This window comes from Tiliqua scincoides, chromosome 4 (genome assembly GCF_035046505.1).
Source record: "Tiliqua scincoides isolate rTilSci1 chromosome 4, rTilSci1.hap2, whole genome shotgun sequence".
Classification (NCBI taxonomy): Eukaryota; Metazoa; Chordata; class Lepidosauria; order Squamata; family Scincidae; genus Tiliqua; species Tiliqua scincoides.
Window position 1 is genome coordinate 217,672,371 of NC_089824.1, and position 16,973 is coordinate 217,689,343.

General features: G+C 46.0%; 1 protein-coding gene across 1 annotated transcript in view; it reads right to left on the bottom strand.

The window, feature by feature from the left end:
- The window catches only part of NKAIN4 (sodium/potassium transporting ATPase interacting 4), a 79,489-nt gene extending 66,583 nt beyond the window's left edge, over window positions 1-12,906 (bottom strand). Inside the window, exon 1 of the mRNA XM_066625588.1 lies at window positions 12,832-12,906. Coding sequence (XP_066481685.1) covers window positions 12,832-12,885 — 54 coding nt within the window. The 5' untranslated portion in view covers window positions 12,886-12,906. The remainder of the gene's footprint in view (window positions 1-12,831) is intronic.
- Between the last annotated feature and the right edge of the window lie 4,067 nt (window positions 12,907-16,973).

Sequence of the window (16,973 nt, forward strand, 5' to 3'; positions counted from 1 at the left end):
CACTTTGAAAAGACCTGGGCCCTTGTCACCACCAACCAAGCCTCCAAGAGAAGTGAGACAGGCGGCAGGAACTCTGCTTAAGATCTTATCGCAAGGACAGGTTTGTAGGGAAATAATTCTGTGTGTGAGGAATGTGACCAGGGTAGCAGGTGGTCACCTGTGAAATGCTGGAGGGTACTTTGAGCTTCGGAGGCTCTGTGCAACATCACACAGCTCATGTATGCTGCACAACGGATGGGGATTGTTCTAAGCTGCACTTCTAGCCCATGTAAGACTCTGCCTGCTTCTTGACCTATGCCCTCAGCATGCTTCATCCGGATCTGGCCAGGCAAGAACAAGAGGGTGGTGGAGAAAATAAAGATAAGGAGGAGAAGGCAAAATGAGGTGGGGAGGTGCTCCCGATCACTCTGCTCCATCCTCCTTGCCTGCCTGAATGCTTCCTTAGACAGATGGGTGGGCAAGGAGTAAGTGGCAGCTGTGGAAGGGCAAAAATCAGTGGGATGAGAACCCAAAAATAGAGGAGCACCACAAGTGCCATGTAAATAAGATGGTCAGGTGCATGCTGGTGGGGGTGGCAAATCTGCACCACTTGGTTGGCAAATCCACATGGGGGGACCCTGCTGCCAAACTGTGTCAGATATCAAATACTAGCAAGTGACAACGATCAATTACTTTAGGAAGATGGAATGTCATTGCCTATCAGTCAGTAAATACCGAAACAACCCGTGCTTGCGGTCAAATACTATTGGCAGAAAAAGGAAGAAGATTGTTGGCATGCTGACCCCTGCCTCATTCATTTTATTGACTGATTTTAAGATTTATAAATGCACTTTTTCTTCCCAAAAGAAATGACGCATGGCAAAACCACATCACTGAAACAATGGAAACATGTATCAAAACAATGGAAGAGGGAAACCACAGAAAAGAAGGTAAAACCAAAATCTGACCACATCCCAGTGAAAGACGAAACCACAAATCTTTGTCTTGTAAAATGAAAAAGAAAGAAAAGAAAAGAAAAGAAAAGAAAGGCGCTTTTCCCCACAATGTTGTTTTCAGCATAATTGCAAACATTGACCCATAGCAGTAATTTCGGAACCTGCTTTTGCGGCCATTAAGGCTAGTTTCTGTGAACAACTTTTTGTTTTTAAAAAAATGGTATATAAATATTCTTATTAATAATACCAGTTTATAAAAGCATATAAAAGCAGGAAGCCTCATCACAGCGTGCAAGTGGCCCCTGCCCTTTGGAGCTGTTCCGGGCGGTGGGAGCCAAATGGAGGCGTATGCGCTGAAGGAAGGGGAAGGCGCAGCTTGCATAGTGCATTCAGGCACCTGCAAAACTTAGTGCTTTGCACCCCCCCTAGCTACGCCACTGCACTCTGCATCACCACGAACATAAAGCATCTCAATGGGATTCATTCTCACATTCAGCACAGGAACATTTAGTTCATCAAGTGGTGAGAGGTGGGTGCTCTAGTCCTATGCTTCCTGGTGCTGCTAAAATGGCAACTGCCAGCATTCCCCTCAGGGAAAAGGGACTTTCAAGTCCCCACAATGGGGTTTCTCAAGTTTGCACAGACTTGAGAACCTCTGTGTTGGACTTTTCAACCTGACATGGAGGATAGTATCTGGTGGAAGAGACTTCCACTTGTCCTACCCCTGTCCTCTCCCAGAACGTCCCCCCCCCCACCCTGAACACCTGCACAGCCAGCCGGCCGGCAGTGCCACTGACCACTGATCAGCACTGGGCCATGCACCAAATGACTCTGTGCCAGCGCTCCCAGGGTGCCATAAATGTGCTTTATGGCACATTTATGACACCTAGCACTGGGCCTGGAGTTCAGCGCCGGCATTAAAACCCATGCCAATAGGATCTGGCTCCAAATTACACAGATGCATGTGTGAATCAACCCATATTAAGGGGAGTTATGACCATATGACCATGGACCATAAGCCCCTGTTCACCAAGAACTTCACCAAAGCAAACTCCAGTAAATTGAATAGGCATTGCGCAGGAGGAGAACTTCCCTTCTACTGAACAGTGGTCTAGGATTTTCTGAATCTTCACATTAGGTGCAAGTCCTCACCCTCCCATTTCTCTCCAGTCTTCCAGTGGGAGTTTCCAGTTCCTGTTCAACCCTTTATTGCTGGCCAAGGTCACAATGAAGCAGTTGGTTTTGCCAGATGACCCTGAGTGCATCTTCACCTACTAGAGAACATTGTTTGCTGTCTATTTGGGATTGTTCTTTTGTCACCAGCCAATCTCTGGTTCAAAGGAAGAATTGATTACTTTTCTCTGGAGAATTAAAGACTCAAGTCCGGTTTGCGCCCTAATGCATTTTACATCCACAAGAGTTTCTGGAAGTGTGTGTGTGGAGGGAGCAGCTTGATACATCAAAACTTGTTTGGGGATTAGATTTAGGGATTGCATACCCATAAACTCTTACAGCACATTTGTGCACATATGCAGATACGGTTCCTTGAAGCATGAGATTCCATGAACCATAACTTTGGAAAGACTGTGTTATAGTGTGTTATAGTGTGTTATAGTGGTTAGACTGGTGGAATAGGAGTAGGAAGATCCAGGTTCAAATCCCCACTCAGCCATGAACCTTGGAGCTGACATTCACTCTCAGCCTCACCTACTTCACAGGGTGGTTGAGAGGATCGAGTATAGGAGGAATCAGGTACGCTGCCCTGAAATTTCTTGGAGGAACAGTGAGATACTCGTACAAAAGCAGCCATCATTTCTTCCTGACAATTGCGAAAAGGCCAGTTACAGGACATCTGTCCATCTTCCTGTTCCACTAATATTTATGGGTTAGAAAACCTACTTCTATTTTTTTTCACCTTCAGAAGAGAGAGAGAGAGAGAGAGAGAGAGAGAGAGAGAGAGAGAGAGAGAGAGAGAGAGAGAGAGAGAGTATTCACTGCAAGGGACTTTTCACAACCTTTTATTGTCCAAAATCCCACCTGGTGCTGTTGTGTTCTTGGGGCACGTGGTCACCCATCAGATGGATTGTAGAGAGCCTGGGGTGAAGGTAGCAGATGGGACACTCTATGGGAAAGGGGTCATGTAGTCAGAAGGCTCAGTCCATTTAAATCTGGATTAGACCCCATCCGGGGGACTGTCTTTTTTCCTTCTTTTTTTAGCACAATGAAGCCCATTAATGGCATCAATTAAGAAGCAAATGCATCGAGGCCTTGGCGGGTCAGATGGAAAGATGCACATGTGTGACGAGGGAGTCAAGTAGCAAAATGCACCCCAGAAGAAAGATGGCAGTTTTGAATTAACAGCTAGTTCAAATGCATGCTTTTGGACATGGTACAGCCCTTTCATGGGACTGTACCATGCTTCCATGTGCTTCCATGGCAACATTTCTCTGCATGTGACTAGTGTCAACGTGTGGGAGAAGAGTGGCTTAGGAAGCTGCTGTGGTGGTCTAGTTACAGGAAAAATGTGAAAGGCATAAGCACTAGTGTCAGTTGGTAAAAATTCAAACCCCCCCCCCCTTGAGAGTTTCTGGTTCCAACCACTGAGAATGCAAAGCTCCAGAGCATCCTCAGAGATTCTCATTCAGACTAGTCAGAACTAGAAGGCGTGATACCAAAACGCCCATCACTTCTGGGTTCTGACTTGTCAGAATGCACATCTCTGAAGGCACCCGGGAGTTTCTAGTTCTTACTAGTTGGGATGCACAGAGACGGATTCTGGGTTTTGACAGTGACAGTACCACAGAGGACTCAGCATGCCTGGATCCATTTTTTGAGTCCTGGGGCAGGAAGATGGAGGAAAGACACAAGAAGGACTAGCACGGAGAGGGGTGTTTCAAACTAGATGTTACAGGGGAAGCAGGTGACTTGTTTCTGTTTAAGCAAGAAAGCAACTGAAAAGCATCCCGGTGAAGTTGCCAGTTTCAACAGAGGAACCATGGGTTGCTGAACCCTATCCCCCGCCCCCCTCGCTGCTGCTATAGCTTCTCTAAACATTTCCCTCTCCTGTGCTGCTTTTCTCCTCACAGGGGGAAAGATATGGCAACCCTGCATCTTTTCACCTGAGAAACCGGCCTGACAGTTGGGGTTTAGACCAGGAAAACGTCAGAAAGAGAGAGTGTTTAAGCAGTATCTCCCCTCCTCCCCACAATCATAGCCTTCGACTTTTTACATGTCTTCCACATAATGTCCTGTTTGGCCCATCAGTGAAATTTTTCTGCTCCTCTCCCTCAAAAGCTCAGGATATTCCAGGCTCCGAGGTCCTTGTTCACAAATGGAGAGGCCTTGGGGCATTCGACATCTCCTTCTGTGATGGAGGCATCTCCATCACATCTCTGGCAGGCAGGATGAGGCCTCTCCATCCATATGCAGTAAATACTGGCTGCTTGGTCTAGGGAGGTGCACTTCCAGCTTGCTACACTGCAGGCAATGTCCGTCCCACTTCTGACCCACTTCTCATTCTGGTGGTAAACCTGTGCCTGGCCGCTTCAGACCAGGTAGGCACTCACCTGAATGGATGCCCCGCACACAGAAATGGAGCACAGCACAGTGAGGAGCAGGCTAGGAAAAAACTTTGATCCCCAACATCTAGTTATCTGTGTGGGCAGAACCTGAATGCTCATCATGGGTACTCTGAAGTGGTACAGCCCAGGCTAACATGAGGGTTAGCAATGAGGGTCAAGATCAAACAAACTAGCCATGAGGCAAGAGATCATCTTCTGCACTTCTGTTTTACTTCAAAGGAACCACTAGGAGTTGCTAATTTGACCAGGGAAGCTCCACTGGAGAGAGGGGTTAGCTCTTTCCTCCTCTCACCACTCTAAATAACACACACACACACACACACACACACACTCACTCACTCTCTACTGGAAAGAGGGTGAAGGGGTAGAAGCAACCAATTATAAAACCCAATGTGATGTAGTGGTTAGGCATGTTGGACTTGGTGGTTGGGGACCCAGATTCAAATGTCCACTTTGCTATATTCACTGAGTGTCCTTGAGCCAGCTCCTCTCTCTCTCTCTCTCTCTCTCTCTCTCTCTCTCTCTCTCTCTCTCTCTTAGCCTTCCTACCGCACAGTCATGCTCTGAAAATGGAATTTGAGGAGAGGTGCTGTGCGCAGCACTCAGAAACTCCTTGGAGTGGAGGAAATCACAGCGAATAAAACGAAACAATTGCGGGCTTAGTGGGAAGACTTGGCAGCCACAGTGTCTGTAGTCCCAAGGCTGCCAGCGGCTTTGATTGTTGTGAAAGCAGCCTAGAAATTGAATGGACAAACAGTACGGTTTCACTTGTGGTTTGAAAGAAGCTCTCCCTGCCATCTCAGGTCCAGCTCACAGCAGTCCTGAATCTCAATGTTCTTGAGTCCTGCGGTGCTTTTAGAATGCCTGGTGTAACTCGCACCAGTGGTGTAGCTAGAGGGGGTACAAAGCACTAAGTTCTGACGGGAGCCTCACTGTGGCATGCAAGCAGCCCCTCTCCCTCCCCTTTGGAGCCATTCCAGGCAGCAGGGGCAGAACGGAGGCATACAGATCAGGCAAGGTTAGCTAAGCCCAACCCTAGAATGTTTTAAGCTGAAAAAGATGAAGGGAGAACATGGAGCTCCACAAATTTTGTTTGGCTTTACAGTAGACTAACTAGACAAAATTTATGCTTATCCCTTGCCCAAATTTTTTTTTTTGGGGGGGGGGGGCAGGGATTTCTTCTCTCTGGACTCCCTGTCTTCCTAATCATGGGGACTTGGAAGAATCTCTCCCTAATTGCCATGTTTGTGGATGCAGTGCAGACAAATCTACTCAGGATGGGTAGGCAGTTTTGATAATATGTTGGTGTGCAAGTGGGGCTTATCATTGTGTTTTTGTTGCCATTCACAAACACTTTAAGGCTGCAATCCTAACCACACTTTCCTGAGAGTAAGCCCCATTGAACAAAATAGGACTTACTTCTGAGTAGACCTGGTTAGGATTGTGGCCTGATTCTCCTTCATATCCTAATGGTGTCAGAGTGGGGAATACCTGCCTATATTTCAAAACAAAACTCTCTTCACATAGAAAACTAGCACAAGAGAAATGTTCTATCCCAGCCCTTTGCTGTGCTGGTTTTCTGCTTGCAGGAACTTTTTAGCATACTGTTTTGGCAACCTTTAGTCTCGAAAGACTATGGTATCGCGCTCTGAATGGTGGTTCTGGAACAGCGTCTAGTGTGGCTGAAAAGGCCAGTTCAGGAGTGACAATCCCTTCCACAACGGGAGCAAGTGCAGTCTGTCCCTGGTCTGTCTCCCTGGCTATGGGCCTTCCTTCTTTGCCTCTTAGCCTCAGACTGTTGGCCAAGTGTCTCTTCAAACTGGGAAAGGCCATGCTGCACAGCCTGCCTCCAAGCAGGAGCATTCAAAAACATGGTCGCCCACCTTCAGTACAGTCCATTGCACTGCTTAATTGTGCTGCATGGGTTGAGTCAGTCTATAAGGATATCATGAGCCTCTCACTCTTGTCAGTGGGTAATTTGGCCTTCTTTGACAGTGACCTCATAAACAGATGTAACATATATCTCTTAGAAGACCACACCCCAGGGTTTTTACAATAAAAAAGCCCTTGTAATGAGTGACAGGCTGAATCACAAAAATGCTATGTTGGAAACCCAAATCCATGCAGATTCCTCTGAAAAGACCCCCAAGGAAAATTCATGGGGATTTGTATTCCAGGTTAATGAATCTTTAATCAGTCAATCTCTGATTAACTGACTGACTGATTAGAATCTCATATTTAGCCATGCAAAAGTCTATCAGTCTGGGCACTCAACCAAAGGGTCTGAGGCTTTGCCATATTCTCAGTCATTTCAGCTGAATAAAACCTTCCCACCCTTTCGCACCTGTGCTATTCTCCCCAGGCAGACTTCGTCAGTTTATAAATCACGGCTTTCGCTCAGGAGCAATGTTGTATAGTCTTCAGGACCTCCACCTCCCTGATCTCCATGTCATAATTTCCTTTATAACATATGATTGGATCAGAGCTGATCATTGCCAGGAATGGATCTTATAGTTTCCAGAACTCACACATGTGAGAGAGAGAGAGAGAGAGAGAGAGAGAGAGAGAGAGAGAGAGAGAGAGGAATCAATGCAACATAGGAATACTGTCATTATGTATCTTTCTGGCTTTTGTCAAGGGGACAGCTCCAACCCAAGGTTTTACTCTTTAGGCTTATGAAAGCAAGAGGGATTGGACCGCAGCCTGCCTGGGCCCCTAAGAGCATCTGCAAAATCATGTCCAGACTTTTATTTGGCATCCAACATGTCTACGCCATGAACAAAGTTTATGGAAGCAAACTGCTTGGTGTCAGAAAGGGAGGGCTGAATTAATGGACAAGAAGACAGAATGGAAATATATTCTGGGAGCAGCCATAGAAAGAGAATGAAGTAGGGTGTGTGGACTGCACTCGGTGACACCCTCGGGGGGTGTGTGACACAGTACGGCGGGTGCCTGCACATTGCCCCTGCAGCCCCAATGCCTCTGACGGTGAGTGGGAGGGGCCACTTACACAGCATGTTGCAGCACCTGCAATACGTACTGCATCCCCCTCCTGGCTACGCTACTGTTCTCTGAATACCTTGGAAAGGAGGAAGGCAGCCCAATCTTATGGTGGGCTGACAATGGAGGATCTCGTAATCTGCTGCTATAAGTCCCTGTACAGCGTTGTAAAAGGTGTGTTGCTGTTGTGTGTTGTGGGACCACCAGCGCAAACAGCCAGTCAGTAGTGTGCCAAAACCACTAGAGCAGGTAAGGTGGCAGAATAGGGAGAATTTCTATGGCTGCAGTGCATGCCAAGACCCTATCCCCCCCCCCCGATTCCAGCCTGACAACCCCCCAAGCTATTTGGACTTATGCCACTGAAATAGCTGGTATAGGTTCATGGAGACCCACTGGTGGCCAGGCAGCCTACAGAGAGGTAAGTAAAAAAATATTTTTATTTACTTGTCCCAAGACATCTGGTCACACTCCCCATAGGATGCAGCATGTACTCCTGCAGTGCAGATGCATCCTGGAAACTGGTAAGAACATAAGAACAGCCCCACTGGATCAAACCATAGGCCCATCTAGTCTAGCTTCCTGTATCTCACAGCGGCCCACCAAATGCCCCAGGGAGCACACCAGATAACAAGAGACCTGCATCCTGGTGCCCTGTATGCAAATACATAAGAACATAAGAACAGCTCCACTGGATCAGGCCATAGGCCCATCTAGTCCAGCTTCCTGTTTCTCACAGCGGCCCACCAAATGCCCCAAGGAGCACACCAGATAACAAGAGACCTCATCCTGGTCTGCAAGAGACCTTGCACCTGGCATTCTGACATAGCCCATTTCTAAAATCAGGAGGTTGCGCATACACATCATGGCTTGTACCCCGTAATTGATTTTTTCTCCAGAAACTTGTCCAATCCCCTTTTAAAGGCGTCCAGGCCAGATGCCATCACCGCATCCTGTGGCAGAGAGTTCCACAGACCAACCACACGCTGAGTAAAGAAATATTTTCTTTTCTCTGTTCTAACTCTCCCAACACTCAATTTGAGTGGATGTCCCTGGTTATGTCCCTGGTTCTGGTGTTATGTGAGAGTGTAAAGAACATCTCCCTATCCATTCTGTCCATCCCCTGCATAATTGGGGTATAAAAACCTTAAATGTCTGCTGAACTCTTGAGACCCACCATCTGATATGTTCCTGCACTGCCATAATATAGAGCTAGAACATTGGAGAGTGGGAGGAGCAAAGGCTGGCATACCTTCAGGTAAGGGGGGGCAGCTTTTATAACATGTGTCAGGAGGTCTTGGGCCAACTTGGTCCTGAAAGCACTCCCATGCATACAATCTTGTTTTTCCAGGGCTCCTGATCATGTGGAGAGAGCTCCGTATGTTTATACAGCTAAGGGTTATTTTTAGGTTAACATGTATGGGTTGAGGGCACAGCTGACTGCCACAATTCGGTTCCACCCCACTGTTTTTTGTTTTGTTCTAACTTATGATAGAACAGAACCATTTTAACATGGTTTGGTTCATTGCACTCTGCATGAAATTATGCATTGATTGGTATATAACATGATGGCAATATTTGAAAATACCAAATTTTAAAAATTTTTGGCCAGTAGTGGTGTCACCCCTCCCCCCATGCGCATCACCCAGTGCAGCCCACATCTCCCACACACCCCTAGCAATGCCACTGCCCACATCAGTCTGAAAACCAGACATTGTGCATTTGGCACATGTGTCAGTACCAATGACATGTGCCACCAAAATTTTAATGGGGGGAGGGGCAACCAATAGGCAAATAGGAGTAAACTGGAAGTAAGGAGAACTGAAAGAGTCCCTTTCCCATTTTGAGACTAGGGAGGAGACGTCCCACTGAATTTAGCAAGAGTGACATCCCACTTAATATATTTGGGATTGTGCTGTAAAAAGAATGATTGGGAACAGACCAGACAAAACCTCACCACTTCACCCAGTAACTTACTGGGAGTTTTGCCAAAAAATTTTGAGCTCACTCTTCAGTGAGAAGGGCAGGGAGGGGAGTGAGATAGAGAGAGTGCTTGAGAAATCCCCCAGCACCACATTTGGTTACTTCCCTGATTTCATCAAAGCAAATGCCGTGGGAAGTCTCTAAGGTGACGGCATCCAAAAAAACTGCCTTGAGAAAATGAGCACACTGATTCTTCAAGGGGGAGGGTCTCTCTCTCTCTCTCTCTCTCTCTCTCAAAAACATGCCCAGGGTTCTTTGTCTGAATCTCTGAGATACCAGCGAACTCCCACGCTTGTCAAAAGTGAAGCCTAGCTCCAACAGTTACAGGGGGGTGGGGAAGGAATTAGAGAAGAGCACAGTGATTCCATTATGCACATTTTAGGACAATAGGCAATTATAATGTTTAAATGGCAAGGTGGGCCAAGGTAAACATACACTCTTCTTCTCCTTTTAATTACCTAAGGCCTCATGTACTACAGAGTGAATATAGATGAGACATTAGCTCTTGGTCTTAATCCACAAAACATGACACAGCCTGTTTCTTTCTGGTGACACAGTGATTCGATGTAACTAAACACACACACACACACACACACACACACACACACAAACACACACAGTATCTGTGCCTTCAGTTTTTAAAAAAACTTTTTGATGACCAACAGACATCTGCCCCACTGGATTCAGTCGCAGTTAAAACTTATTTGCACTTTCAACCCCAAGGACCTGCTTTTAGCTAAAATAGCTCCTCATGCTTAACTTCACCAACGCTTTCTTTCCAGTAGCTCCTTTCCTAAGCAAGCCTGTTTTAAAATGAAGCCGACTTTCAGAGATGCACCCACTCCCACATGAAACTGTGAAAGCCTGGGGCATTGCCCTTTTAAGGTGAGAAAGACCCTGGCACCCATTTGAAATTGACATGTAGGGAAACCTCCAGCTACAAGCTGGCTGTCCAGACAATCATAAAACAGCCAAAGCTTTGTTTATCACTGACCACCACCAGCATGGATGAGGAATGCCTAAGGGGGAAAGCATTCTTTCTGTAGAAAGCTGCCATCCATGCTGCAGTTCAAACAAGGGTTCAGTTTTTTTTTTCTCTCTCTCCAGATCATCAACTGTACTTTCCAAATCCATAATGCTGAGAATGTTTTAAGCTGTTTTAAACTGGCAAAGATCCCAGCCTGCTGGCCAAGCACATGCTGTGCAGTCCAATGGGGGGGGGGGAGTGAATTAACACACTCAATAGAGCTTTATATACACTCAGTATAAATTATGACCCTTGGCAGTTTTTCATATCATGAGTGTTCCATTGAATATGCTGGGAACTTCAACTGCACCCCTTGGATAACAAAGCGAAAAGAACAGATCATTTGCAGTTTCAAATAAAGCTGGCTAGCCAAGCCCATCCTTGTATTCCCCAAACAGAGTAATTCCATTTTTTCAAATCTGGATTTGCAAAACTTAGAAGAAAGGAAGACAAAAGATCCATATGTAACCATAAAAGTTCTTAACAAGGTGAAAGAGATGGTGGTCCATTCTGAGGTTATGTTTCCCCACACCCAAATTTTGGAAAGAATTTGGCAGCCTATAAGTCTTTTGTTTGGGCCCTTTTGAACACTGACTCCTCCTTAGGGCTGCATGTTAATTTTCTTATGCTAAATAGCTCTTCACATCCTACATTGTGCCCACCTTTTCATACAAGTGACTGTACATGTGCTGTTTTGAAAAGTCCAACAAGACCCCTTGAAATGTAAAAACACAAATTCCATGTATGCACGCTGTATGTCATATGTGAATGTGAACATGTGTGCAGAGATTGTATGTGCATTTAATATAAAGTGTGATGAAACACACATTTAAAACATTTACTTGTTTGTCTAGCAAGCATCAAAAATTCCTCTCTGATGAGAAAAAGGATTGGTTACTGATTGGAGTAAGTATTCAGCTATCAAATCTGGAACACCACAAAAGCAGGTTCTAGAGTTAGTAAGATCTCTTTGGTAGATCAAAAACTACTGTGAGCACATCCAGCCAATGTAGTATTATGGACTTCACCCAGATATAAACCTAGTTCATTGTAACCCAAGATGGGTTGTTGTTTTTTTTAAAAATGTTCCATGCATGCTGGCTCACTTCACCTTCAAAAAAGAAATAGCAGATAAAAGAAAAATGCACTGCAAGAGATTATAGGGAAGACTTTTTGTGTGCAACACTCAAATGATTTACCAGGGGTTGGGTAGCCTTTAGAACACTTTAACCACTATACACACAATCCACATAATCAGGTGTAATTAGAAGGGGGACCTATTTTTACCTGTGCCAGAAGATCTTGGGCATGATTCCCCTGGAACAAATGTGACACCTGGATCCATAGATTCACAAGGATCAGACTCTCCACTCCAGCTGTATACACATAACTTACTGATGGGGAAAAAACATTCTCTGTTTCTAGTTTATGGCTCTTTAATAGCCATGATGGGGAATATAAAAAAGTGGTTTAAAAGCACATTAAGGGGGAACTAATCCACTTGGAGCAGTCCTGACCATGCACCCTTCTCGTGAGAAATGAGCTCCTAATCCATGTCACAACATGGGAGCCCTCCAGTCTTGTCAAGGCAGTCACTCCAGGTGAATTGGGACTGCTTTTCAAAGTGAACAGTGTCAACCTGTTACACCCATGCAAAGGACAGGGATACAATTTTAATCCAACCAAATTAGAACATTTGACCAAGTTAGAACCAAGCCTAACACTTGAGGACCAGTAACATGCATGGTGCTGCGCTAAACCTGTGGCATTGAAAGCCTATGTTTGATGCCCAAGGCTGGCATGGAGTAGGGGTTCTGAGAGAGTAGGACAGTGGTTCCCAAACTTTTTGGCGGCTCTTTTGACCAACTTGGTCATTGGTCATTGGCTACCCAATAAGGCTACAATTCAATGCATTGTATAGAGCAGTGGGTTTTTTGCAAGGATTCTATGGCTCCCCTGGCTGGTTTCTGTGACTCCCCCAGGGAGCCAGGGCTCACAGGTTGGGAACCACTGGAGTAGAAATTATTCTCTTGATTTGCAGTGTTTTCATTTGGGGGGGGGAGCGAAAGCATCCCATCCTCAACCTCACAGACTGGGGCAGGCTAGAAATTCAAATAGGAGATCTGGAACTGGAATGAATGCAGGAATGGGTGCCAGCCAGCCAAGTAAGAACCAAACTCCCCTGAGGATGCCCTCTTAGGTACCACACAACTGCTCTCCTCAGACTCTTGGGGATTCCCCGGGGACGTGGGGAGTCACTTTAATCATTTAGGCAAGCATTAAGAGCCCATAAAGAGCTGCCACTTACCAATTGTAAGGTGCAGAGGAATATCAAAGTGCAGCGGCCGGTACAACATCCCATCCTCTCCAAGCCTTGTGGGGACCCCCCAGGCAGCCAGCACCTCATCCAACAGACTGGCTCTCCGCTTCACCCTGATCTCCCTTCCACCATCTCCAGGTTGCTTGCTCACAACTCAAGGACTGGGGTAAAGACTCCAGAAGACCCCAGCCAGGCGCCCAGCAGCTCCTCTTCTACTTGCCTTCCTTGGGAAGCAGCAGGGATTGAGCTCAGTGAACAGCTGCTTCTAGCAGCCGGGGAGGTGCTCCTGAGGCTTTGTGAAAGAGCCCCCTCTAGGAAACCTCTACCTTGGATGGATGGATGGATGAGTGGGGTGGGGTAGGGTGGGGGGGAAGCTATTCTTAAAAGGGCAATGCCACCCAGAAAGACTCTTTCCCGATTATTGCCATTCATGTCAAGAATTCGCATTAGCAGAGCAGAGCAGTGGCGTAGCTAGAGGGGGTGCAAAGCACTAAGTTTGGCACTCGCCTGAATGCGCCATGCCAGCGGCCCCCGCTTCCCTTCAGAGCCATTCTGGACAGTGGGAGCAAAACGGAGTAAGTCCAAATGAATTAGTTGAGGCTTGCTTTTGAGTGAACGTGCATGAGACAAGCTGCCTGGGCACCCTTAATGAAGACCATGATGCAAGACATGGGCAGGAAAGTGTTCATATCCGGACAGGGTACAGGGGTAGAAGTGAGTGAGCAACAGAGCATGATATGTGATAAGCACAGGCACCCTATACACATGCTTACACACAGGCACACACACATGAAATACAATTGAGCCAGGGTGGTGTAGTGGTTTGGGAGGTGGACTTAGACCTGGATGATCCAGGTTCAAATCTCCCCTCAGCCACAAAGCTTCCTGGGTGACCTTGGGCCAGTCACTTTCTCTCAGCCTCACCTACCTCACAGGGTTGTTGTGAGGACAAGAAGGAGGGGAGGAGCAGCTGTGTAAACCGGCCTGAGCTCTTTGGAGGAAGAGCAGTATAAAAATGTGAATAAATAATAATAATAAATAAAATAAATAATAAATTGGCCATGTGTAATGAACGTGCACTGAATGTATAGTGTGTTTTTGACTGCCGCTTGTGAGACACACTGGTTTTCTGGCTTTCCAGTGCAGACATTCTTTCTAGGTAGGAAAAAAACCATGAAGTGCCCCATAGCCCCCAAAGGGAAAGGTTTGACAATGCTTCTAAACAGTGATCATGAGCTTCAGCTGAGTCTTTCGGTAAAGAGAATCTTACAGCTGGGTGGTCATGAGAACATAGGAAGAGCCCTGCTAGACCAGCCCAAGAGCTCATCGAATCCATCCTCCTGTCTTCAGCGGTGGTCAGCTAGATGTTTCCAGGAAGCCCACAAGCAGAACAGGAGACTTTCTTTGTTGTCTCCACCCACTGGATTTCAGGTGCACACTCCTATGAAAGCTGTCAACCATGGCTTGGATCCAAAGAGCTGCTTAGATCAGTGGTGGCACTAGAGTTTGCATCACCTGGTGCAAGAGAACATAAGAACATAACATAAGAACAGCCCCACTGGATCAGGCCATAGGCCCAACTAGTCCAGCTTCCTGCATCTCACAGCAGCCTACCAAATGCCCCAGGGAGCACACCAGATAACAAGAGACCTCATCCTGGGTGCCATCCCTTGCATCTGGCATTCTGACATAGCCCATTTCTAAAATCAGGAGGTTGCACATACACATCATGGCTTGTACCCCGTAATGGATTTTTCCTCCAGAAACTTGTCCAATCCCCTTTTAAAAGCGTCCAGGCCAGATGCCGTCACCACATCCTGTGGCAAGGAGTTCCACAGACCAACCACACGCTGAATAAAGAAATATTTACTCAACATGCTTTACTCAACACGCTAATTAAAGAGGCCAGTGCATCACCCCCATGGTGGACCTCCTCCCATGCAATGGGTGGAGCAACACCCCAGGCAGTTATATAACTTGATGGTATTATTTGAAAATACTGACTTAAAACATTTTGGCCAGTAGTGGTGCCACCCCACCCTACCCCCATGCACCCTGGAGAGCCAGGGTGGTGTAGTGGTTTGGGAGGTGGACATAGACCTGGAAGATCCAGGTTCAAATCTCCCCTCAGCCACAAAGCTTCCAGGGTGACCTTGGGACAGTCACTTTCTCTCAGCCTCACCTACCTCACAGGGTCGTTGTGAGTACAAAAGGAGGGGAGCAGCTGTGTACACCGCCCTGAGCTCTTTGGAGGAAGGGCGGTATAAAAATGTGAAATAAATAAATTTAAAAATGCACTTCACTTAGTGCGGCCCATATCCTTATCCCCCTAGTGATGCCACTGGCTTAGATATGCCCAATGGAGTCCTTGACATCTTCTTTTCGAGGGACAGATCCCCATAGCATGTATTGCAAATGAAGTTGGAAAAGAAGTTTGTGACACTGCAGGGTGATCTGCCACTGAAAGGAAGAATTCAAAGGTCTCTCTGGGAATGCCCAAACTGCTCTTTGGACCCAAGCCAACGTCTCTCTATATACACTATTCAGTGGTTCTCAAACTTAGAGGCCCTAGAGGCTGCTGCCTGATTTATAAATGCCAAGCGGTGTGGCTATAATGGTGATTGGACAACAGTGCTCCTCCACACCCCCAAGTAGCAGCTTGTTGCACCCATGATACACACAGCCTAGTCTGCCCTGCCAGTTTCATAAACCACCAAAAACTGGGTTACAACCCACTGGTGGGACCCAGATCCACTGTTTGAGAACTGCTGCACTGTCTAAATACAAGATGGAAACATAGCCTCATTATTTCTGTTTATTGCTCATTCAAGATAGAGAGCAGGAAGCAGAAGCCAAGACTCTGTAAATATCAAATATCAAAAACCAGAATTCAGACTGCTAAATGGTCACAATATGTATGAACAGTGAACTGCATTGATTATCTGATCTCTTCACTGGATGCAGTTTGAGAACTTAAAATAAATTGCGCTGAACACGAATCATGTTCGATCCAAGACAAAAGGTCGCAAGCCAATTTCAGGTGGGTCCACATTCATTTTAATATTTTATTTTTAATATGTTAGACTTGATGCTACCCTGGTATGTGACTGCATTTGGAGAAATGTTACAGACCTATACTTTTAACAAGCTACTATCTATATTCTTTTAACAATGATAGTCAATGGTACTGACTCTTGGGTAAGTGTGGGTAGGATTGCAGCCTAGGATTGTTAAAAATTTTCCTGCTTGATGATGTCACTTCTGGTCATGACATCACTTCTGATGGGTCCTGACAGATTCTCATTCTAAAAAGTGGGTCTTGGTGCTAAGTGTATAAGAACCACTGCTATAGGTTTTTTATGCCAGTGAGACAAAAGTCCTGTTGGAGACCCACTGAGGGCCAGGCAGCCTATGGTCACCCCCTATCATGGCATACAGCATGCACCCCAGCATAGTTGCACTGGTAGCTGCATAGTGTAGACTGGTGGGGGATGGGACTGAGTCATAAGATAGGTAGCCTCTGAGTCCTCGGGCAGTACACTGCCCCCTGGTGTCCGGTAGGTGGCATACCTATTTTCCAACAAAGATTTGGTTAAAACCGTTGGAAGCCAGGAGGGGATGGGGTTTGTGGATTTCAGTAAGGGCTTCCCCACCTTTTCTCCCACAGTTCACACACTGTTTTCCTGGCAGCCTGGCCTCAAGTTCTGAATGACTGAAGACTGGCTGTGGTTGCTTAGAAGAAGGGTAGTAAATACATTTTGCATATGCTCAGAGTTATAATAATAATAATAATAATAATAATAATAATAATAATAATAATAATAATAATAATATACTTTATTTTTACCCAGCCTTTCTCCCCAAGGGACTCAAGGCGGTTTACAAAACAAGGTTAAAACAAATTAAAAACATAGTTTAAAACAGATAAAAAATAACATATTGTAAAAACAGTAATCAGATAAAAACTAGTCAGATGAGGGCATAGCGCAGCAAATTAAAAAAGGATCAGGCCTGTAAACAGATGTTAAAAAATATTAAGAGATGTTAAAGATGTTAAAAAGGCCAGGAACTCAGAAGGCTTGTCTAAACAGAAGGGTCTTCAGGCCTCACCGAAAAGTTTCAAGAGAGGG